General features: G+C 33.2%; 2 protein-coding genes across 4 annotated transcripts; both read right to left on the reverse strand.

Annotated features, from left to right (window-relative positions):
• Positions 1 to 336: 336 nt before the first annotated feature.
• Positions 337 to 5,982, reverse strand: LOC125832133 (uncharacterized). Of its 2 annotated transcripts, XM_049511274.1 has the most exons (5): positions 5,488 to 5,980; positions 3,349 to 5,089; positions 3,011 to 3,203; positions 815 to 1,126; positions 337 to 732 (listed from the first exon to the last, which is right to left on the reverse strand). In XM_049511274.1, the coding sequence occupies exons 2-4, from the start codon at positions 4,962 to 4,964 to the stop codon at positions 956 to 958; spliced, it is 1,980 nt and encodes a 659-aa protein (XP_049367231.1). In that variant the 5' UTR covers positions 4,965 to 5,089; positions 5,488 to 5,980; the 3' UTR covers positions 337 to 732; positions 815 to 955. The 2 variants fall into 2 exon arrangements, with proteins under 2 accessions (XP_049367231.1, XP_049367232.1); XM_049511275.1 differs by lacking the exons at positions 337 to 732; positions 815 to 1,126 and having other exon boundaries at positions 3,339 to 5,089; positions 5,488 to 5,982.
• Positions 5,983 to 6,914: 932 nt separating this feature from the next.
• Positions 6,915 to 21,304, reverse strand: LOC125832141 (uncharacterized). Of its 2 annotated transcripts, none has more exons than XM_049511288.1 (14): positions 20,896 to 21,304; positions 20,088 to 20,178; positions 19,872 to 19,956; positions 19,629 to 19,713; positions 19,007 to 19,076; positions 17,882 to 17,951; positions 16,232 to 16,274; positions 15,896 to 16,142; positions 15,598 to 15,803; positions 15,333 to 15,407; positions 8,428 to 8,497; positions 8,139 to 8,219; positions 7,277 to 7,356; positions 6,915 to 7,191 (listed from the first exon to the last, which is right to left on the reverse strand). In XM_049511288.1, exons 1-14 carry the CDS (start codon positions 21,009 to 21,011, stop codon positions 7,113 to 7,115), a joined length of 1,398 nt encoding a protein of 465 aa, XP_049367245.1. In that variant the 5' UTR covers positions 21,012 to 21,304; the 3' UTR covers positions 6,915 to 7,112. The 2 variants fall into 2 exon arrangements, with proteins under 2 accessions (XP_049367245.1, XP_049367244.1); XM_049511287.1 differs by having other exon boundaries at positions 16,232 to 16,277; positions 20,896 to 21,286.
• Positions 21,305 to 26,373: the final 5,069 nt, after the last annotated feature.

Here is a 26,373-nt window from a genome sequence, read left to right on the forward strand (position 1 = left end):
AATCTCTGACTGAGCACAAGGTCAATAGAAAAACTGAATCAGCGACTCTCAAAACCAGTATATAACCTATGTTAGTTGGGCTCTTCAAAATATGCCAATAGATGCGCAGTGGATCCTCCAAAAGTAGTACATTTTTCAAGGATCCGACATGGGAGCGACTAATTTTGGATTGTCCAAAGCAACATCGAATATAACAATAGTCGCAAATCGCAGCTTTGAAACAGCAGAAAGATGGTTGAGCTTTAACAGGAAAATCAATTAAGCTGCAATTTACAAGGAAACAAGATGAGAGGAAAAGGGGAGGGTGATGTGCAGAAAATTTAGCCAAGTAAAAGCATCCTTTGACATGTTTTATACAGGTTCTTCTTCCCGTGTTCTAACGAAATGCAAACACTGATATTCCATTTACAGCATGACTTGTCTAATCATGCGCCATATGACATTGATGTCCTTGAGGGGAAACAGAAACCAAAGAGGGACCCCATCATTGAGAGAGAATAACATAGAAAAAAGCTGGAGTTTTACAACAAAAGGGCTCATTACTTGTTTCTCATATATCTGGAAATCGTTTTCCCTTTCAATACTAAGTTAAACAGACTTCTATTCATCCCGAAACATCATATAAGAATCAATTCTCAGGAAAAATTCAAATACCAATTCAGGAGAAGAATGTGATCTCGGTACACCGGAACAGCTTCAAATAGATAGATAATAGTTCTTTGCCAAAGTAATCTGGAGGAAAGATAAAAATCATGTTCACAATCAATTTATCTCATGAATGCAAAATGGAAATCTGAGGCAAGATTTAACTGACCTTGCAGCAGATCATTGAGAAGTCCAGCTCCTGCAAGAATTTACAGCGAAGAAGAGGACCTGACTGATTCTACATCTTCTAGCGGCACCATAGAACTCTCAACTCAGCTGTCTGATTAAATCTTAGCCTCACAAGCTCTTGTCATCTGGTTGATTTAGAGGGAAGCTCATCATCTCGTACAAGTGCTGCCCTCTCAGGGTTCATTAGCATAAGCTGCTGCATGTCCTTTGGGAGGACGTGAAACACTGCCTGAAGATCCTCCCTTAGTTTGCTGCTAGTGGCATCAGAACCTGCTTCAAGAGTGGTGGACTGCTGCAGCAGAACATTGCCACCAAGAAAGATATATTGTCATTCACAATTACTAATTAGCATAGAAGAGAGTGGTAATAACTAGCCCCGTGAAGGTTATGTGGAGCAGAAAACTAGATCACCTCAAATTTGAAAAACAGTAAAAAGACCCCATGCTCAAAATCTATATAATATCGATCAAGTCCTTATCCTACATATTATTCAGTTGCATCTTTTAATATAATTAACTCTGCCACATTGCTAACCAATTAAGATAGATCAAAGCCAATAAAAAGTGTAGTTTGCAGTTCAAGTTGCAAAAATTGAACTGGACAAAAGCCATCTTCAGCGAATATGAATCCAAAAATAATGGGGAACATGTGAGTATGAATAATGGATGATAGTCGCCCTTCGCTTCACTTAAGAAGAGCGACTATGAATCCAAAAACGATGGATAATATGTGAGTATTTTCCAAAATTCTTAACATGTTGCAACTATAATCGACAATACCATCTCAGCTCAACAGAATTGATACTTTTTTGAGATAATATTACAAAATAATATCATTTCTCTCTCAACAGAATTGATACTTGTCCAGGATATGCAAAAGAAATATGGTAATTGTGAATCTATCATTGGAGATTGGCCAAAGAAAAAAAGGAACGTGGCAAGGAAATACAGCATAGATGTACAGCATGGTTTAATTTCCCAAGGAAAGTATTGATGGCTTTTCTGGTTGTTGGTGTGGTTGCAAGGAACTGAGGAAGTGAAATGTTGTGATATACTTCCTCCTTTAGATCACATTTTGGAGTAGTTGAAAAGGTGTCATGAAAAGGTATCCAACCCCTTCACATTTAATTTCCCTCCTCTTTTCTCTCCTACTGAATAAAAGGAAACAACCTTACCACTCCACCTTGTCAAACCCCTCCCTATTTTCATCAAGCAACATAGGGTTGCCTACCATGATAACTTGTTCACTGGGGTTATATGGCCTTCCCTGTTTGAATGCTTCAAAATTTGTTTCCTTAGACCAATCAACCAAATGCACACTTTCATCCTTCTAGTGGAATAGTACAATATGGGAAAATGGGAAAGATGCTACGACGGGATTAAAGTCATGTTTGAACATATTCTGCACTGGCTATCAAATAATATAGTAGCCTTAAGAAATGACAAGGTCACACGCTGGTATTTACAGCTGAGTTGTTTCTCTTCCAAGTTTAGTAACCAGTTTCATTATGGGATTTTCTATTGACATGTTGCTCCTTGCCATGTACATAGAGTTTCATCTGCATAAATCAAATATAGGTAATCTCAACTACGTCCATCATAGATAAAACCCTTATTTCTCCGCCTACAACTGAAAACTCTCACAGATGCTTATGATTAAATCTTAACATGAATAAAATCATTGAAAAAGTCTCTAAATTTACTCATACAGAAACTGATGCTTCAGCCTAATATCATTCAGCAAAACAACAAGTCAGAAAACAATGGTAGCAAAGCCTTCAGTCCCAACTTAGGTGTCTCGTCAACTGTTCATTCACAAAAATTTCAAACCCCCAGTAAGTGAAAGCAAGATTATATCAGTCTCTTTTTTCTACCGCCTCTGATAAACAAAGAATCTCTGCCTCTCCATAGAAACTAGATATATCAGTCTATTTTTTTCTTTTTCTGGGAGGGGGTGATAAGTACATATTTCAGTCACTTAGGATAGAATGATCAAATACCATCTCACAATCACATTTATTAACTCATGAGCAAATTTCTTGGTTTCATTTTCTAATTCAGTATGAGCATTTCAATATTTTTGTGTACATTCCTCATAGATGAAGAACTACTCAAAAGTTAGAATACACAAAGAGAAGAAAATGGAACTGTCACCATAAGTTTAGGAAAGCACATGCCTGTAATTCTCCAAGAAGATGCCTTTCAATTGCATTGAAAGTATCAACTATCTCCAACTCAGACATTCTAGCTATAAAATGTTGTATGTCAGCCCTCATTCTAGCTTGCCTCCACATCCTATACTGTTCTTGTTCAGCAACAGCACGCTTTCGTTGAAACCACGGCAAAAAGTTGTGCCCTTTCAGGAACCGTCTGTACAAGTACAAGTTATCATTTCATTTTGAGTCAGGCGATTATCCATTAATTACATGTATAAAGTTTGCTAGTAAACGTGGAAGAGAAAACCTATAAAAATTCAAAGAAGAGTATGCAAGAAGAAAAACTGACCATTCTTTACCTGTAAAGGTCCAGCCAGTTGGATTTCATCCTCTTCAACAGAAACTTTCCAGGACCCCTTGCTGACAAGCTACTGAGGAAGTCCTCGGCATTAAATGTGGGTAGAGGAGGAGGATCAACATATGGGGAAGATCCTTCAGAAGGTGTTGTTGGTCTATAATACGGGCCGAATGGGGCCAAGAAGTTGGTTGTCAGCTCTAAGAAGTGCCGACGAAGTATGTCGTTATTAACAACTGACATTGATTCCTCTACCCTGGGTGACATACCTGCATCAATTAGCCTATTCAAGATTGAAGTGTCTGGCTTTGTAATTGGAGCATAACTGCTCCAAAAGGCTTCTTTATGCTCAGTCATCAGGCAGAGTGGACCATCTCTCCTCAACTTCATAGCATTCAAAAAATTTGATGGTGTAAACCTATTCAAGGAAAGATTGGGAAGACTAAGTCCTTCAGGTCCAGCTGGAATTCTACCGGTTGAAGCTCTAGCAGAAAATGGAAGTCGAGCTGCATTCATGACAGGATTTCCAACTGATAAGACGTGTGGAATTCTTCGAAGGGATTTCAAGAAAAAGAGGTTTGTCACACCCAAAATCATTGGAGGAAAAGCAGCACCTTCTTGAAGGGAGTTTAAATGAGCAAAGTCGGGATCATGAATAGTAAAGTAAGGCCTGAAATCAATGCTACATAGAAGCGGAGCGACCAGACTAACCAGACCAGCAACAGCTTCACAGCACTGAGGTGGTGTTGGCGCTATGATAAGAATGGGTTCTCCAATAAGTAACAATTCCCATAACTTCCAAAGCTGCATTAAAAGCCCCCTAAATGTCCCAAAAAGATCTGCATCATGGAAAAGACCTTGTGGAACTGATTGACTGGAAGGAAGAAATGGGGCTATTGGAGAAGCCAACTCTTCAAAAAGTACTCCACAATCCAAAGGCATACAATGGGCAGGTGGCAAGTTCACTTTAAGAGTAGCATTCCCAATTGGAAGCTCCATTAACTGACCAGGTACAGGAACAGGCCACATTGATATATAAGAAGCAATGAAATTGAGGGCTTTCTTCCCAATATCAAAGTACAATGGGCCCATGATCTGCAGCAAAGGTCGAAAGACACTAGAGAATGGGTTGTGAGAAAGAATTACCACGGACTTTTGCTCACCACCCCGTTTTAGCCTTTCATCGTGTCTCTGTCTATTAAACACAAACCCGTACAAATATCTTGAGTTCGCCCCTGTTTGAATTTTACTCCTTTGTTTTAGCACCTTATCACTGGCTGTCATTTGGGATGCTTGTGTTTTATTTACTTCCACTATCTCGGATGAAGGCAGATGTGCCACTTGAGGATTCCCCTGCCTCCGGACACGGAAGAAAAAGATACAGTCATGGATGCTTGATCGGTTATGATTCTGAGAAACCGAATCCGGAAATGAGCTAAAGGCCACTTCAAGCTCCTCATTATGCGTTAGACAGCCCGCTGGGTAACATTCTTCAATAAGCTGTCCCTGTTCAAGATCAAACCTAATAATACAGAAGCCAACAACCCATTGCTGTAGTGATTTTTCATCTACTTTTAAATCAGCTTCTGATCTCACCAAAAATGATGCAGATCTGCTCATTTCCGGCTACTGCAAAAACTACAACATCACTCAAAGAACTCCTATTTTCAACATACACACACAAACATTTGGCTTTTCGTCTCTCATCCAAGAGGAAATACAGAAACTTGTACAACTAATTAAACCTGAGAAATGAAACCATTAACTCATAAAGTGAGACAGGAAACTATAGAGAGCTCAGTCTGATAAATGGAGAAAAACCAAATAAATAACACCAGGGTATATGTACTTGGCACAAAAAGTCGGAAATGTAACAACAGAAGCAGGACTACTAGGACCATAAATATCAAGACAACGAAGATTTTCACTCACGTAAAAGTTCAGGAAACAAGTACTCCAATTTACAAAAGCTTGGGGTTAATTGGGTTTTTTAAAAAGTAGAAAAACCAAGAATCTAATTACAATATTTCAATCCAATAAGCATGGAATCAAAACAGAACAACATACCCAGAAGCGTCTTAAATTCAAGAATCAACAGCAACAAATGAAAAAAAAGAATATATAATATGCATCAGACAGTCACCTGAATTCAACAAAGATACATCTGCCCGCGAACACTGTAGATGGATCGAAAAAATGAAATCTTTAGTAATTTTTTCAAAAAAAAAAGTGGGTCTCGATCCAATGTGTTTGGAATATATCACCAAAAGGGTAAAACAAAAAAAAAGAAGAACAATTGGGTCTATCCAAGAATGATACAACAAGGCAACCAATTAGGTGAAGAACGAGAGGGTTCACAGCTGGAAAAAAGACTTGTCTTTTTGCACAAATAATGTAAATTTTCGAATTGGGTTATATATTAGAGGACAGAGTTCTCTATCAAATCGACCTAAGCAGAAAATGGAGATGAAGGACTAGGATGTTTGTTTGGATTTTCCCGACCCAAAAAAACACCTTTTTACCTGCTTTATTATTAGGGAGAAAATAGAAAGACTTGTGAATATAAAAACTTGATAGAATTCATACAGAATTGTTTATTTTTGGAACCCTAGTTTTTTTCTTAAAATTTTCTGATAACCTTCACAAAATAAGCTTCGTGCAAATCAATTTTGCATCTTATTAGTACAAAAACTGTACATTTGCTTTGGCGAAAAAAAGTAGTAGTAATATTTTACTTTCTTACTTGAATTTATATGACAATCTTTTCAACTTCAGAATATTACAAAAACATTTTGGAGATTTCATTATTAATATTATTTTGGGGACCATTCACATATTTTTTAGAGAAAAAAAAAGAACTTTAACTTTGACTTAATTGGAGCACTATAAACTATTGTGACTAGTTATTTTTTCAATAATTGAGGATTAGTTTACTTGGTAAACTTTTTATCTACACAATTAAAATTTGATCACCGTAGCATTTCGTTTTTCTTTTCCCCTCCCATATGTAATAAAGATTAGTGCATTTCTGTTGTTTTATATATATGGCCTAAGTTGCGCGACTCTTTACTTTCGATGTCACAAAATTCTCTAAAAATACACAATTTTTAAAGAATATGACACACACCGATTGATATATTTGAAGAGTACCTTATGGCATATGGCCAGTGATAGTAGTGAAATGTGCTAGAATGTCTGTTGTCAGCACGGAACAGTTAGCAAGTAGTTTTTCTGCATACATGGGTTGCACACAAATTATTTAGAACTTCTGAAGTATCTTTTGGGCATCTTTTAGTTACTGCTTCTTATCCTATTGAGCCTCTAATTTGGGCAAAAGTTTATAGATGTTTTTATTCATTTCTATAATCAGTCGATTTAGTAGTCATATTTGGAAAAAGTTTCTTTCTAAAGTAACTAGTCTTGGACATAGTTTTCAGGTTTCACCAAAAAGGCAGCATCACAATATTGAATATCACTTCAAATTTTCTGATTACTGAATAACACAAAAAGGTCTGGAAAATAAAGTACTAGAGAACTATTTTTTAAAAGAAAACGAGAAAAGTAGATAATATATACAACTTACTTCAGTAGAAAGGACACATATTTACAAAAGATGACAGTTACTGGAAGAGCAACTGCAATCTGAAAATGTGTCCTACCTAATTACATTAGTTCAGTCTAAGCAAAGTAACTGCACAAAATTCGGTAAACTACATTTCCAAGTATCATATTTGACATTTAAGAAGGCAGAAGCTTGATGGATTTAACTTAGACATCATATACAGGCAAGCGCTCCTCGATACAGACACGGCAGATGGGGCATTTGTCGCATTTCTCACAGCAGGAACTACACCACATGAGAAAAGAATGAACATTTGTGTGACTGGCAAGTAGTTAATATTGCTAGGCCCCATATTGGTAGAGCAAAATACCTGCAAAGGACGCGATGCCTGCAAGGGAGTAGCACTGTACTAATCTCTCTTTCAAAGCAAACCCTACATAGAACTTTTTCCTGAACAGCATCAAAATTGCTTTAAGTTAATGTGATCAGCTATACAAGAATCTCCTCACACAAACAAATGTAACATTTTGTACAGAAGAAAGTGACACAGTTCAACAACAACAAATCCACTGAAAGAGTTCGAGTTATCAAAAAAATTAGATGGTATGAAATCACACAAGTACGCTCATATCTCAAACTAGCCAGTTAACTAAATCATGGTATTACATTAATTTATATATATTCATTTAGATTACCAGACATGAAATGTAATATCTTCTCTGAGATCTTTCGATAAGACACGAGCTCCTGGAATTGAACTGTCAAAGATAAACTGAAAAAATGTTGATGACGTACAGCTCAAGGATTATGGTTCTTTTTCAAGTAAAACTTAAGCATCACACCAACTGGCTCGGGACTGAGTGTGGTAGCTGTTCACAACTTAAGGATTTCGATATGCCTGCTAACAAGTAGCATTTCATGCAAAGGGCAGAAAAAGATGACACAGCCAGTACAACAACACGCCAGTATATTCCCACAAGTGGTGCTTGGGGAGTGCGGGGTGTATGCATACCTTACCCCTACCACAAGTAGATGTCACAGCCAACGACAACAACTACATACCCAGTGTAATCCCACAAGTGGGTAATAGTAATAATTAAGTAGAAAGTGTAAGTATCTTTTCAAAAAAGAGTAGTCCATGCAACAGTCATGCAATATACTGGAAACAGATGAAAGATCTTATCTCCTGCATCACAGAGTTGAGAAAGCCTAAGTGAAATTAAGAAGTTTACATTTTGAAGTCTTTCATATTCCTGCTGGCTCAGTTTAGTGATTTCTGCTTGCTCACCCAGAGCTGCTTGAAGTCTCCAAACCTATCAATCAAAAAACAATATAAAAGAAATATAGAATGAGCAGAAAGAGAAAGATCCACAAAAGTGTGGTAAAAAAGTTATGTCAAGAGCTTAATGCATTATATGATTAGAAAGCAACTTATCAACCACTACCGGTATGAACACGATATCAAATTTTTGTGGTATGTATAATGAAAAGCACTATGCTAAAAATGTACGATAACCTTACCTCCTCAGCAAGATCCTTCTTGGGCAATTTCTTGACTATTTCAGGTGGATAACCACAAAAAGTACTATACCTGCAAAACAATAAGTAGTTACAATAATGAAATAAAATCTCATAATCCACCGAAGTAATAGCAGTCTTCATTTTGGCCAAGTTCACCCCCAATTTATCAAGAATAGGTTGGTGATGATGAAAGGATGAGATACACAATCTAGCAATTGCTCATGAAAAAAATAAAGCAACGGTTGTTACTACTACCATAAGCTCTGGATAACATTGATGAACTACAACAACTGAATGAACAGTAATTCAATGAGTAGGAGTGTTCAAGAAAAATAAAAAAATAAAATCAGACAGAACGAAAAACAGATTCACAATGAATAAATAGGAAGTGTTTTATATTTGGTTGATGTGGTGTTAGATTTGAGAAACAAACAATATTTGGTTTGGTTATGGTATTTAAAAGAAAAAAAATACTGAAACAAAACAGAACTAAACGATTAACGCATTTTATTTTTTCTCTTCCTGCGACAAGGAATCCATTTGCAATTATCACTGAATTCATATTTTTTCTTCCTCCTTATATAGGTCATTTGTAGCAGGACTAAAACATAGTACCTAGAGTGCAAGTTCAGTGACGTGACGTATCCAGTGATAAGTACAAATGGATGTGGAAGTGAGAATCGAGCAAAACAGAGAAGAACAAAGAAAAAAATTACAAATCAGAGAAAAAACAGGCATAACAGAGAATACAAACATGAGAAGAACACAGATAAGAAGAAGCGAAAATAGAGTAGTCCAACCCGAGCAGTTTAGTTGAGTAGCAACAGAGAAAACATAGGAAGAGAATTTGCAGGCTTGCAGGAGACAAACTAAAAGAAAAGAAAAGTAGCGGAAGTATTTTTTTTAAAGAAAAAACTAGTCGCAGCAATTTAATTTTAAAACTTGAGCAGCTGAATAAAGCTCGCTTTTCTGCACTGTCTCACTTCTCGCTTCAATCGCAAAAGTGTGCGCTTCTTCACTCATGCCTCACTTCAGGGTAGAAAAGCGCAAGGGCTGCGTCGCGCCTCGCTTCTCACTAAAAGTGCAGAAGTGTGTGCTTTTTAACTGGCTCGGTGCGGCATCCGTGGCAGACAAGATGAGGAAAGCGAGGTTCAGATGGTTTGGGCATGTGAAGAGGAGGTACGCGGCGGTTAGAAGGTGTGAGAGGTTGATTGCAGCAGGAGTTAGGAGAGGTAGAGGTATACCAAAAAAGAACTGGGGGAGGTGATTAGACAGGAAATGACACTTCTTCAGCTTACTGAAGACAAAACCCTAGATAGAAAGGTATGGAGGACAAAGATTAGGGTACAAGGTTAGTAGATAACCAAGTGTAGCCACCTGTTAAGTGGGAGAGGCAGGGACTAACCTCATATCCTCTCCTCCTTATTACTAGTAGCATCTAGTAATCGCATAGTTTCATATTCTTCAATGTGAGTTTTTGCTATCTGTTGCTTTGATTTGCCCAGTATCTTGATATTTTGACGTCATTTGTTTCTTGCTACCCTCCCCACGCTCCATTTTGTTGGACTACACTAGGAATGTTGTTATTATCTTTTCTCTTGCTACCTTTCTACGAAAAACTTCTCTTTTTGAGCTATTGGAAATAGCCTCTCTACCCCCACAAAGGTTAGAGGTAAGGTGCGCATATATCTTGCCCTCCCCAGACTCCACATGTAGGATTACACTAGGTATGTTGTTGTTTATAAAGTTCATTTGTTTGTCTGCTGCCAATTTGTCGATCACCCTTCTTGATCTTTCTGTTATAACAGCTTAGCAATCTAACTAGTTGAAAGCCAGAATTCTTTAACTCATAGTTCCACTTTTTCCCCTTTTCGTGTTAATGCAAAATATGGTAGCATTGAAGCTTCTTCAAAAACCCCTAGAAAGTACAAAGAAATGATTATATCCTTCATAAATCTCTTTTATCATTGGCCGACATTTCATATAGAAACCTATTGAACACCCATCCTGGAGCCCTATTTAGCTAATCCAAGAAGCTGGTTTATTCTTTCAACTCAAAGAAGACTGTTTTTTTAGAAGGAAAAAAAATTAAAATGAAAGGATAAGAGAGGAAACAAACCATAATTCATCATAAAGTATCTTTCACAAGAGTGAAGAAGGAAAACAATGAAGGGATAAGCAAACTTGATTTCTTTTTTAGCTTTAGTAGAGTTCCACTGATAAACGGAAAACCACCTGAAATGCCCGAATGTTATATTTCGTCGTTATAGAACACGGAATTCAAGGGAAGCAATGATAAATAAATAAATAGAAATAGAAAAGGAAAGGAAGGAAATACAAAATAGAAGAGCAAAGTCATACAAAGTTATATACAAATCACTACCCCATTTTTTGTATTTCCTTAATTGAATTTCGATTGATTAGGACGAAGTTCCTTAAAAACCTTACCATACGTTTTTATTCAAGGTCTCGTTCCGACTTTAGTGAGGGGAATTGTTGAGACTCATTGAGTACCGCTACTGGTGTACTGACGTTCTCTCTGTGGAACCTACATTGACCTATGTCAATGTAGACGCAAGTTTCATAGACGAGCAGACTACGAGCTAGGTTGCTTTATTCCAGAAATTGATTTGGTGAGCTCTGTCCTTGACAGCGGATTTCTTCTCTTTCAGTTGGACAATTTCATTCATTTCTCCAACATTTGTTTTGGGGATTAGCCAGGAAATCTGTGTCCTGTGCATTCCTCTTAGCACTTCAGTAGAGGCTTCATAGATGTGTTTTTAGTTGGATTATGGTTGATCATGTTACTTGGGATCATTTCAAGTACATTTCACTATTTATAGATTTCAAACGTTATTTCTATGATTTTAGGAATTGTTTGTATTGAAGTTTCTAACAAAGACTTGAGTCATTTATTTTTATACACATGTGGGGTATGTGATATGAAGGTACAGGCTAGAACAGTCAAGCCAGTCCGCTCGGTGAAGTAAGGCACCGGATGCCGGTCAAGGCTTTGTTTAGAGAATGGGTCGTGAGACAAACTCTCAGAAGAAACATCTAGATTAGTTGGAACTTGTTGCATAGTAAGTACGGAGGATAACACTAAATTTATTGGTAAGTGGTCAAAGCCACCGTAGCAAATGATGTAATGTTCAGCTGGGAAGAAAAAGAACATGCAGCACTTATGAGGTAGTTATTTGGCTTTTATTGGCGACTTTGGAAGGGAAGGACAAGACAACTTTGAACGATTTTAGTAAAATTTGGAGCACCATGAGGTTCTCATCAGCATAAATGATATGATATTATTTTATAGAGAACCATATTTCTTGTATATGTTCTACAGTTTTGTTTACCACTTGTATAGAAATTGTTCGCTACATTAATAGGTTGTTACAGTAAATAAACAAATTTATCCTTTCTTCAACAACAACAATATGCACAGTGTAATTCCAGAAGTGGGATCCGGGAAGGGAGATGTGTATGCAATCTTACCCCTACCTTGTAAAGATAGAGAGGATGTACCTGATAGACCCTTGGCTCAGGTTATGACAATTTAAAAATCATCGCAGTAATCCTTAATGATGCAATTGAAAGTTAGGACTGATCTTATCGGTGTATAGCAAAGATTAGAGAATAAAAACTAAAAATTGGTTAAGCCATCAGGCGTTGCCAATCTAAAAATTTTTTTAAATTTTTTTTATGACAAGGGAAACCCGCAGTCGCGACCCTTTGGGTGCGCACAAGGTAAAACCCCCGCTCCTATGCAATAGCTTGCAAACCACATAGGAGAGGTAACCCGCACTGGGCTTGAGCTCGACCCATAAGGCAAACCTCTTGCTTTAGCTGGTAAGGGGTTTCGAACTTGAGACCTCCAACATGGAAGTCCCAAGCCCAAGCCATTGCCCACCCCGAAGGGTAATCTAAGAATTAGAATTGAAATGAATCAGGTATGAAATCATACCTTGTGTATTTCGGATGGAATATATAAAAGGCATATGTATATTTTTATGGAATAGTTTAATTATAGGTCTAAAGTGTACTTTAGGAAGCACAATATTATGTGAGTTGTAATGTATGCACTATGTGAATTAAATGTTACTCGGTATACAATTGTCGATATTACTTGAAGAAAATCTTGAAAATAACATTGAAAATGATAAAGATGATGCCACAAAAGGGAAGTAATTTGTTCATCAACTTCGATTAAGCACATGAAGGTTAAAAAGTAAACAGAAATGTGACTAATTAGAGGTGTAAAATCATCTTATAAGGTTTTACTGAGCTGGTAATGTAGAGATTTTTTTCTTGAATCACATTAGGACATGTAAATGAAAAATAAAACTAGCTCTTTGACATGTTTTCTTTTCATTCATACCATAGAATTAATTGTAGGGTTCGGGGAAGGGCCACACCCCAAGGGGTACAACTTAGATAACCTACCCTAATACAAGCATTAGTGGTTGTTTCCACAGCTCAAACATGAGACTTATAAGTCACACAAAGACAACTTAATCGGTGCTTCAAAGTTCCCCTTCCGAATTAACATTATATTAATAAACAATTAAAAGCATTGTTATTTTAATTTGTATTTGAATTCAATTCAACTTTATTACTTTGCAATTGCAATGGAATAAATAAGAAGATAATTTTGTTGGGACTCGTGGTAATTTTGTACTAGATTCACATAATATGGAAACACTAAAAATAAACATGATAATACACGTGACAAATAAACTCATAGTATGAAAACATTAAATTCAATGCATAAACATCCCGCATTAGCAAGATTTGAGGGAAGGTTGCACTCCAAGGGGTGTGATGTAGATAACCTACCCTAATGCAAGCATTAGTGGATGCTTTCATGGCTCGAACTCGAGATCTATAAGTCACATGGAAACAACTTTATCGGAGCTCCAAGGCTCCCCTTTCGAATTAATATTACATATGTAATAAATTAAAATCATTGTTATTTTTCATTTGTCTTTAGCTTGCGTTTGGACATGCGATATGAAATCATGATTTCACATCAGCATTTGGACATGCAATTTGGGATCAAATCCCAAATTCTCCCAAAAAAATGAGTTGGGATTCCAAATCATGATTTCCAAAAATTTTAAATGTAAAACTTGACCCATAAGTTCAGATTTTGTAAATATATGACCCATCATTTTAAATTTTGCAGAAAAAATTCTTGTTCGGCGTGAAGAGATTGTACATACCATATGAAAAGATTATATTAAAGAATGATTAATTACTATTATTGTTGACTAATGGATGTTTATAAGATTATGTGTATTTGGAAGTTTGTAATCACAAACAATTATTAATAAAAAGATCATGAAAATAAGTGACTTATCAATGTGGCGCCTTAGCATAATTCGGTATCTTGTTTATGAGCTATGATTTGCTCATTTGGTAAGATTGTACAAGAATTGGAAAAAATTTGATAATTTTCACAACTTGTGGGGTTTTCATGTTTAAAAGAAAAAATACAATTTAAAAAATTCAAATTGCATGTCCAAACAAAACTTTAATTTTATATGATTTAATTTCAAATAATGAGTTCATATGGCATGTCCCAATGAGCCCTTAGATTCAATTCGTCTTTATTACTTTGCAATTGCAGTGAAATAAATAATAAGACAATTTTTGTTGGGATTCATGGTACTCTCCTACTAGATTCACATAATATGAAAAATAAAATAAATGTGACAATACAAGTGGCAAATAGACTCACATATGAAAACATCAATTTAGCATGACAATACACATGACAAATAGACTTGCGGCATCTACTATAAACTACACAGAAGTTCCTCTCAAAATTGCTAGACTTAATAAGCTAAAACATCTTATTTTCTTCTTTAATTATTTGATTTTGTGATGGAAAAGAGGATTAGGAGGGGTAGGCAAAAGATTGAAATGAAGTTTATTTAAGTCAAAGGATGCACGCACTATTACTTCCGCGAGAAGGAAAAAAACTTGTTCAAGAAAGCGAATGAGATTTCAACTCGTACCGGAGCAGAAGTTGTGTTATACTCTTTCACAAAGTGGAAATTGTGGTCCTATGGCTCCACAGACTACACGTACAGAAAAATTAATTGATAAATTTCTTGAATTGAAACTAAAGGATCGCCAGCGCGATCATGCCGATGTGGGCAAATCAAATGTATTTGAGGCATTTGAAGATCTCCGTAAAGAATCACAAGCATTGGATAAGAGAGAGAAACAACAAATATTAATTTATAAGAGCATGCACCACCAGCTCAGAAATACCGTTAGATAAACACAGGTTGGAGACTTGGAGTAGTAGCTGGCAATCAAGCTACAATTGGACAAAGTGACAAGAAATATTGTTCAGGCCGAGCTACTCAAGTTTGATCTTAAATGTTTCCCAGAGCCGGAAGAGGAGAAGAGTTCTTGAACTCATAATTATCAGGGAGGTGGTAAATAGAATACTTAAATTTGGAATTGTGTTGGGAGGAAATTTTACCAGCTATTGAGTCGTTTAATATGGTCACTTATTATTTTTGTTATTAAGTCAATTGTTGTTAGTCCACAGTCTGCAGTCGTCACCCATTTATCAGAAGTTTTAGACCATAAAAAAGAAGGCTGTGGAGTTTTTGTATTCTTAAGTCAATTTTTTCTGTTGTTTCATATTTAATCTTTAATGATGCTTTGTGTTGTCTAGATTGATAAATCAATTGAAACCTTTTATTGAATTAGTGAACAATGTGAAAGTAATGGAACCAAGAAAACCATTGTGCACTCATCAATGTTCTTTTCATGTTTCCATCTCCAGCGAGGTTGGTGCATTTACATTTACATTTACATTATCCTTTCTTCATAGGAATGAAATACAATGCAAAGAACTCAGACAGAGGAGAAGAAAAAACCATTCTTACCCAGGAAATCCATCATGGTATAGTCGAGCTTGTTCCTCTCGACTTGATTCATCAATGGACCACCAACCAAGTAGCCTGCTTATTGAAAATACCAACACATACCAACCATCACTTAATTGCAGTTTCAAGAATCACTATTTATGGAACAGTTAAGAGTCATCGTGTTATCCCATAATTTTATGATCCTTCATTTTGTATATCATGTTTTACCGAAACGAAACCTTTAATAATTTATCTGTCTCTTGTTAGTTCCTTATGATTTTACCTGGAACCATGATGCATAAATGCAAAGCAGTCACGTACTCTTGAAGAAATCACATGGTATTGTCCAACAGCAGCTCCACTTCGCAATAAAAGAACAGTTTTCTCAACAAATCTTAATGTAGCAAACAAGACGCCAGCACCTTGCAATAGGAATATGGGTAAGAATATAACTGGAAGAGAAATGTGTCTTGCACCAGCAGGTGTTCCCTGAAATTCAGAAGCATCAATTGTTAGAAACACATCGGAAGCATCTCCTCTGCCCAGTAGCAAGGCCATAATTATATCATAGAGTAACTTACCTCCAGGCGCATGCAGAGGAGGACTTGGAAAAGTATAATTGGAATTTTCATTATGTGACCACCGAGGTCTTGCAGCCCACATATTCTACTATGGGGTTCTTCCTCTGAGGAAACCACTAAGCCACTATTCCAGTCAAGCTGTCTGATAGTAGTAGATGAAGAACTAGCTCCACGTGCATCAGAACTTCTATGAATTGTTGGATTTGACCACTTCGTACAAACAAGAAATGCAAAGCACTCAGCAATACTGCCAAAACAGATGTTGATCTTTGTTAGTTCTAGCTGAAGCCACCAATCAGAAGGAGGATGACTAAGAGCATCACAAACAGGAGTTACCCAAAATTTATAAACAAATCCCACCAGCCCAGAGCGCCGACATCTTCTAGAACAAAGAAATAGTGTTAGCATAGGTATAGGTATTAGAGACAGGGACAGGTAGCAAAAGACTTGCATACTATAAATAAAACAGTCAAAATGTTGGATAACATTTAGGCTTGATATAGAACTGCCCTTGAAGGAACACGAATGATAGGGTCTTCCAGTTCCTCTATTCCATTTTCATATTTCATCAACCAATGAAATGGTCATAGACAATGAATATCCAGAGACCTCTTTAGGGCACATTCTGTCAGACCTAAAAGTTATCGCATAAAAAGCACGCCATTCTAAAACGCTGATCATTATTAATGCTTTGCTTTTCGTAGAGGATATTTCTGCTATTCAGTATCCAGATATCAGTAGGATATGTTCTAATTTCTAAATGATGCAAGAAATACCTCGTGGATTCAAGACCATTACTGGCCATAATTAAATGAAAATCATGAACTTAAACGAGCATCTAAAATATCAAAATATCAATCAGCAATATGTAACAGAGGGTTTCACTTCGCTTAATGTTACAGGGAGTTTGTTAAATTGCCTACTGATATATGCATCAAATCATTCAACGATCCAATCGGATCATTTGTCGAGGCAGTTTATCCATACAATGACCCAGCATATTTGAAAGAAAGAGCATACTAATGCCAAAAATGAAATGGTGCATGAGTTGAATGATACAACTATGAAAACAATACCAGGTGAAGGAAGAACATATTTTAGCTCAGGCAATGTATGTAAAGCAATCGTGACACTGATGATGAAGATTTGTTGTATCCAACAGAACTCCTGGGCAACTTAAGATTCCCTGGCATCCCTAATCACGTCATACACTTAAAAGTAGGTACTCCAGTTATGCTTTTCGGAAATGTAAACCCGTGAAGGCCTAGGCAATGGAGCAAGAATGATTGACGCATCTTGGTAATTGGTCTGTCAGCGCAAATATCATTTATGGAAAGAACATTGGGTTCAATAGTAACAACTCTGAAAATTATAGTGTCTCCCTAACGATTAAAAGTGGACCTCAAATATTTACCTTACTTCAGGCTTCTCCTTAAAAAAGTGTTCAAGATGTCTTGATAATTCAGCAACTAAACATTGAGAAGACTTTGTACCATTCTGCTAAAAAATTATGGGTGCTTCATTCAGTTTCTTTTGTAACTTCACTTTCAGAGTGACCTTGGCCTGTATTTGGGTTTCTTTCAGTTTATTCATTTACTCTATTTTTCTGATGACATTTACTTTAAAATTAAACAGAGTAAATGAGGAATTGACATGGGCTTCTAGAAAAAACTGGCAATCAACCACAAAAAATACGACTTGTTTATTTTGCAAGCCCCTGCTTTCCCTCTAAACATGACTAAGGACATGTTAAAATGTAATCCTGTAACTCAAGGTAAACACACATAATTCATCCACTCTTTGTCAAAATGAATGCATAAAACTTCCAGGAATCCAATTGTACATCTGTATATCTTAGCCCCAATCGTCAAAGAATAGATGATCTCTAGGTCAAGGAAAGAACATGAAGTGGAGATTCTTTGGGCTGTACCCTTCAAACCAACAAAAATGAATAAATAAAATCCACAGAGAGACAGAGGTACATACCACACAACTTGAGAAGGGTGAACAATGTGGCAGCAACAAAGAAGACCATGGAGATTGCCACCCAAAAATGCTAGTAAGCATAAGATCGTCATTTAGAAAAGCCATCTTCTATATTCTCCACATTATTAAAAAACAAGAACAACGGTTTAATAGCCATAACCAAATTATTTTCCAATAGGTATCAATTTATTTTTCTTTTTGATAAGTAATACTAAGTTACTTGTTTCAAACCATAAAACTTTGCAATGACGCACCATAAAATCATTCAACCACACCCAGATCAATTACAATATGCAGTCATTGATAACAGTCCTCCAACTCAGAAGGCATGACCAAATTTAACTAGCTCACAGGTAAGCTCTTTGAACAGAATTAGTTTATAGTTTGAACTACTGGAGGGAATATTTTGCTTCAAAAGAAAGAAGTCGAGTCTTTTTTGCAATGAACAGAAGAGAATAGTATGCCTACTTTTTGTGAAGGATTAACAAACTACGGTATACAAATCTTCCGATCGCTTATTAAGTGTCGATAACTATCGAAGGCCTTATTTTTTAACTATTAACCGCCTTCTTATTTAACTTCTATAAGTTATATGATCATTATTGGATCAGAGAAACAGATCAAAGGTATGTTATTCCTGTATTTATTAAATTAAAACTCCACTATCTTAGCTTCTTCATTTCTGATCCTTGTAACTAAGTGATGAATAATGCACTCTCATAGTTGGGAGCAACCCCTAACACTTTTAGGCGTCAAGAAGCAGGGAAAATAACAATGCAGTTACTGGTCAGTTATGCATTTTGTTAATCTTAGCTAGATAATTTTTTCACAAAAAACACTTTCAATCTCACGAGACTTCATGTTATAAAGATCTTAGTTCTATATGCTTCAGATTGATACTAAAGGGATTAAAACATAGGTTGGATTACTATGACTAGGAGTACAGACACATCTCAAATGATTTAAACTATTGGTCGACCAGGATACATATCCTACACTAGAACAAATCAAATATAAGATGAATTCACAAAATCAAGAAATTGAAAATCAGAGAAGTACGAATTCAGCTATGAAAACCTAAACTATACTATTACTATATCACCAAGGACAAATAAATGAACTTACCGGAAGTGTTTCCCATATTAACTCATCATTCATGCTTTCTTCATCTCCAGGTAATAATGCCTTACACATTCTGCTCCAAATGTTAAAAGTTATTTATCCATCAGTAAGACATGGATATAGACGAAAGGTGAATGTATCATCCAAATCCCATAATTTTTTTATAATTAAATATAAGCGAGTGTATTACTATTTCCATTCCATTATTGGTTATCCTTATTTTCATTACTTTCCATACAGCAGGTCATGCACAAAGATTTAACAGCTAATATTGCAGAAAAGGGACTAAAAGGCAAGAAATATTAGAAGTGACCAATATGTTGAACAAATGGCATAGTTCTACTTGGAGGCGCAAGCAATGTTAACACTAACCCTATCAGAAGGCAAAGAGTTCACTTCTGAAGCCTTTATGGTATGATTTTCTAAAATATCTTTAGAAATGGATGCTTATCTGTACACATAAATATATCAATGAAAAGCTATAAACAATCTAGGTTCTAAGAGGAACGGCATTTTGGAGATTCTTTTAAGAATTCTAGCACTACAAGAACCACTAGATTGTTTTTTCATTGTAAAGCAATCAAACAAATTAGTCAAAACCACAAAAAACATGTCAGCATAGTACCTGAAATTGTCAATGAGAATAATTATTTCAAATGCTAACAAGGGAAGAAAGACAAATTTCAAATTCACAGCCGCTGAATGGTAGACTGCAGAAAAACACAAGAAAAGAAGAGTAAGTAAAGGACAATTCTGGTTAACAAACTAATAGGGACCTAGATGCACCATGAATTAGTAGCATAAAACCGAGAAACAGAAAAGTTGTAGGAATCATATCACAAACGATTGTGGAGTTTTTCTTTCTTACCATATATGCTCTCGAGATATATACAGAGAAGTAGTTCAAATGCAATAAGCAAAGGTGTCGCAACAACAGCATGACATGGAGCCCACTATCCACATGGAGGCAACACCCACAATAGATGGAATATAAAAGCAGAAGTGAAATTTGATTAGTAATTTTGTTTGGACAGACTTCCTTTTTCTTATCAAAATTTAAAAAAGTTACTGCATAAAGTCATACATGGCGATCATAGGGAATTGATGGAGCAGGCAGAGAGAATCTTCCTCGGGCAACAACTGCATGAAACACCCACACAGGGAAGAATACAACCCTGCATATCCAAGTCAAAGTCATGGTGAAACACCTCTAAATCTAAACATGGTGAAAGGAAATCTGAAGGTCACTATACTAGTAGCTCCTTTGTCTATAAAACAGATCTTTCTGTCTCTAATGGAGGGTTATAAACACGCATCATTTATCTTTGTCCCCTACTCAGTAGCTTAGCTACATAAGCTCACGAGTGATCAGTTGCACACCCTTTGCCCAAAAATTACAATGTGTATGCAGGTCAAATATTACTTTTTATACATATTTATTAAACCACAAAACACTCTTAGCAAAATTTACTGCCCCTACTCCATAGATTGCATAACCCGATTTCAAGGAACAATGAACCTTGGGGTTACACAGTGCAACAAGTTAAAATCAACCGATAAACAATGAGAAGGGTGTTCATATTGACCACTCATATAAACCAAATTCAAGCTTATTTACTACCATATACAGACCCTTGTCATTCCTAGTTTTTGTCACCCCTAACCGACCCATAAATAAATAAGTTTCCTAGACAAGATTACTCATTGTTTAAACAATCAACATCAGCATCCAAGGAAATAAAGGCATGAGAAACAACTACTAATGCTGACATTCAACAAAAACAACATACCCAGTATGATCCCATATGGTGACAATTACTATGATAACATCATTATTCAGAATTCATCAATTAAACTCAAAAAAAAAAAATTGGGGAAAACAGAAAACTCACCACCAGGAGAAAACAGCGAAGTGATCGAGCTTGACAACAAGCAAAACGGTGAAACACAAAAGCAAAAAGTGCGCTGAAAGTGCCTGAAAAGACTTTCCGACTCTCCTCCAGCTCATTGTTGTTTTCCGTTCACACGCACTACTGATTACAGCTACTGCTCTGAAATTGAAACGATTTCTAGTGAAAATCAAGCTGTATACGAACTAAAAACTTGGTAAATGAAGGATTTGGAGTGAACCTGCAGAGAAGATAATTAGGTTTTTAGAGGAAGAGGTGGAATTGAGAAGTATTAGAAGCGAGAGAGAGAGAGAGAGAAGTGGCAGTTGCGGGAAGAGGAAGCCAAACGGAAAGGGGGAAGTCTTATTTGTCGGACGCCATTAAAATAACGTCATAGCATTTGGTATTGTCGTCAGTCGAATTAAAAAAAAAATACTCCACTTTCTCCGTTTCAAGCCTAGTTTGACTTGTTACGGAGTTTAAGAAAATAAAAAAGATTTTTTAATCTTATAGTCCTAAATTAAAGTTATGTTAAATGCATAAAATTATCATTTAATTTTGTGATCTTAAACATGTCGCGTGGAAAATTGAAATTAAAATGTTATCAGAAAAAGAAAGAAGTCATTCTTTTTTAAACAGACTAAAAAGAAAGATCATTCTTTTTAAAACGGAGGGAATAATTTATATTTTAAAAGAGTTCAGTACAAGACAAAACCTTATCCTTACTGGTAATTCAGTCCAACAATCAATTATTTTCTCTTATAATCATTTATATTAAAATTTCTTCTTTAAATGGTTTTCATGTTTGATCAAGTTTGGGAGAAAATACTTACTTTGTCTCATATTAATTGATTATATTATTAAAAATAATTGTTCAATATTAATTATTCATCTTATTAAATCAAAAAAGTATTAGTTAAAAATTTCCTATATTACTTTTGTAATTAACTTTTTTAAAAGTATTCATATTTATTTATAAAATTCTCAAAAAAAATTAATAGGTAAATAAGTAAAATTATCTTCTTATTTATAATTTTTAATTTGTCTGTAAAAAGGAAAATGATAAAAACGGAGATAGTACTGATTCTAATAGTTGGACATATTATTTTATTGTTGGGAAGAATTAAAAATATGTGATTAACACAAGAAAAAAAATTTGCAGTTGGTTTTAATTTTTGTTTTTCTATAACAAATAATTTTATTATTATTATTCTCAATAATGCCTTCAATATCATATGGTCAAATTTGAACATTTTCCTTTTAAATAATATTAATATTGACCAAACACACGTGTTTCTCTAATATCAATAAGTAATTATATAAAATAATATATTTGTCAAACATCATTTGCTTGATTTCCAAAAATACTCCTTAAAAAATTATTTGAATCAAAATGCTTCTTCTCATAATAAGTAAAATTTTGGGTAATGCATATTTAAATTTGACTTCTTTACCTAAACTATATTTTATTTAATATAAACTTGTAAGACCAAATGTAAGAGTATGTATTTATTCCCTGTGCGAATAATTAAGTAGGCTCTGTTGTTTTTGTTTTATTTTTTTCTTCAGATGTCGAATAAGATTTTTTTAACTTTTTTTATTAAATAACAAAATAAAATAAGACAAAAAGGGAATCTTGTATTATTAACAATTCCAGCAAGGTGACGTATTTGCGCACTGTTCATAGCAACCGTATTTGGTAGTATTGAAATTTAGAACTTACTGAACAATCCAAATCACTTAAAACACCGTATCATAATTAGTCTCAAATTAAAACAGTAAAATTGTCTTTGTAGTTAGGGGTGGCATGGTACGGTATTTAAAAAATTTTGATGTCACAATTTTGGTATTTTGTTCTAAAGTAATATCATTATCATATCAAATTAACTCGGTGTGATTCGGTATATTTAATTTTGATTTCGATATTTTATAATATGATATTTGATAACCATAATTTGCTTGACTTTGACTTACATATATTTATAACTCTCCATACAATTCATTTGGAAAGAAGTTAGCAAGTATTCTTGCAAGATCAATACGATGATCAACATGAATATGATCAATTAAAAAGTACAATTCTCCATCATATTGGATCAACAAGTACTTTTGTTAAATAATTTCACAAAAAGAACATTTCAATAACAATCGAATAGTCATAAATGCAAAGTTTAAATAACATTATCTAAAATTATGCATAACCCTATATAATTTTACACCACAAAAATCATTCATTAACATGTAGACTTTAACTTGACATAGTGTTTGTCAAGTTAGAGTCTACATGTTAGTGAATGATTAATATATATATATATATATATATATATATATATATATATATATATATATTACTATATATTAGAAGAGTCTAGGATTTACTACCAAAAGTGGGCCCCATCTCCTTCTACTTAAATAATATTTTTCAACCTTATCATGGTAAAAGTTGAATTTATTATCCTTTTCATTTAATTTTATATGATATTATTTTTTCTATAAAATCATTATATATGTTTTAATAATTTAAATTTCAAAAACATTATAATTTAACTTTAAAGATTTTATTTTATCAAAATCTTGTACATTGAAATATATAGTTATGAATTTAAAATATTTTTAAATCATATAAAAATTTCAATAACTTCTCAAATTCCATAATATAACACTTAAATACTACATATTATATATTAATTACTATACTATAAATGACTTAAATACTCCATATTATCTATTACAATAATTAACAATTATTTGACACTTTAACTTCTATCAATGCCATATAAATTAGGATAAAAAACCTAACATATAATATTTAAATATATTTAAAAATAATATAAGTAATACTATACATTACAATAATTAACAGCTTAATTATTTAAAACTTATATAAAAAATTTAATTGAGTCTCTAAATTCTATTGGTACCACATAAAATAGATTATATAATAAACATATATTGTTCTCCATGTTATCTATTACAATAATTAACAATTATTTGACACTTTAAATTCTATCAATGCCATATAAATTAGGATAAAAAACCTAACATATAATATTTAAATATATTTAAAAATAATATAAGTAATACTATACATTACAATAATTAACAGCTTAATTATTTAAAACTTATATAAAAAATTTAATTGACTCTCTAAATTCTATTGGTACCACATAAAATAGATTATATAATAAACATATATTGTTTGAAATTGACAAAAAAGAAACAATAAATTACAATAATTAATAAAAAAAAATTCCACTCCAAAAAACCTATCATTTAACAACATATATTGTTTGAAATTGACGAAAAAGAAACTATAAATTACAATAATGAACAAAATAAATCTCTCGACTCCAACAAATCTATCAATTAATGCCACATAAATTGGGACATGGCAAATAACATATAGTATTAAAAAATTAGGTTCAAAATGTACTAAAAAATACAATAATTAACAACTTAATATATTAAAGAGACATAAAAAAGGGTTAATATTTTAAATTCTGCATGTGCCACATAAATTAGAACAAATAGAGTAATAAATATTACTTTCAAAATTATGTTAAAAAAAAGTACTACAAATCACAATAGCTAACAATTTAAAATATTTTTAAAATCATATGAAAATTTCAATAACTTCTCAAATTCCATAATATGACATAAATTTAAAAAAAAAGTGTTATAAATCATAATAAATAGTACAATATTTAAACTACTTTAAAAGCATTATAAATTGTAATAAATAATACAACAATTTAAATTACTTAAAATTTAACGACTTAAAATATTTTTTTAAATGTATTAAAATTTTGGTTAATTGTCAAAACTTTACATGTGCCACATAAATTGGGACATGGATAGTCACACATATTTTTTTAAAAAAATTACATTAAAAGTATTCTATCAATTAACAACATATATTGTTTGAAATTGACGAAAAAGAAACTATAAATTACAATAATTAACAAAATAAATCTCTTGACTCCAACAAATCTATCAATTAATGCCACATAAATTGGGACATGGCAAATAACATATATTATTACAAAATTAGGTTAAAAAAGTACTATAAAATACAATAATTAACAACTTAATATATTAAAGAGACATATAAAAAATGGTTAATATTTGAAATTCTGCATGTGCCACATAAATTAGAACAAATACAATAATAAATATTATTTTCAAAATTATATAAAAAAAAGTACTACAAATCACAATAGCTAACAATTTAAAATATTTTTAAAATCATATAAAAATTTCAATAACTTCTCAAATTTCATAATATAACACTTAAATACTACATATTATATATTAATTATACTATACTATAAATGACTTAAATACTCCATATTATCTATTACAATAATTAACAATTATTTGACACTTTAAATTCTATCAATGCCATATAAATTAGGATAAAAAACCTAACATATAATATTTAAATATATTTAAAAATACTATAAGTAATACTATACATTACAATAATTAACAGCTTAATTATTTAAAACTTATATACAAAATTTAATTGACTCTCTAAATTCTATTGGTACCACATAAAATGGATTATATGATAAACATATATTGTTTGAAATTGACGAAAAAGAAACAATAAATTACAATAATTAATAAAAAAATAATTAATAAAAAAAAATAGTCGACGAAATTGACGAAAAACAAATTATAAATTACAATAATTAACAAAATAAATCTCTCGACTCCAACAAATCTATCAATTAATGCCACATAAATTGGGACATCGCAAATAACATATATTATTAAAAAATTAGGTTCAAAATGTACTATAAAATACAATAATTAACAACTTAATATATTAAAGAGACATATAAAAAAGGGTTAATATTTGAAATTCTGCATGTGCCACATAAATTAGAACAAATAGATTAATAAATATTATTTTCAAAATTATGTTAAAAAAAGTACTACAAATCACAATAGCTAACAATTTAAAATATTTTTAAAATCATATAAAAATTTCAATAACTTCTCAAATTCCATAATATGACATAAATTTTAAAAAAAAGTGTTATAAATCATAATAAATTGTACAATATTTTAACTACTTTAAAAGTATTATAAATTGTAATAAATAATACAACAATTTAAATTACTTATTACTTAAAATTTAACGACTTAAAAATATTTTTTTAAATGTATTAATATTTTGGTTAATTGTCAAAACTTTACATGTGCCACATAAATTGGGACATGGAGAGTCACACATATTTTTTTTTAAAAATTACATTAAAAGTATTCTATCAATTAACAACATATATTGTTTGAAATTGACGGAAAAAAAAAAATATAAATTACAATAATTAACAAAATAAATCTCTCGACTCCAACAAATCTATCAATTAATGCCACATAAATTGGGACATGGCAAATAACATATATTATTAAAAATTTAGGTTCAAAATATACAATAAAATACAATAATTAACAACTTAATCTATTAAAGAC

The sequence above is a fragment of the Solanum verrucosum genome, unplaced genomic scaffold, assembly GCF_900185275.1.
Source record: "Solanum verrucosum unplaced genomic scaffold, falcon-dt-bn FXZP01000009.1, whole genome shotgun sequence".
NCBI lineage: Eukaryota > Viridiplantae > Streptophyta > Magnoliopsida > Solanales > Solanaceae > Solanum > Solanum verrucosum.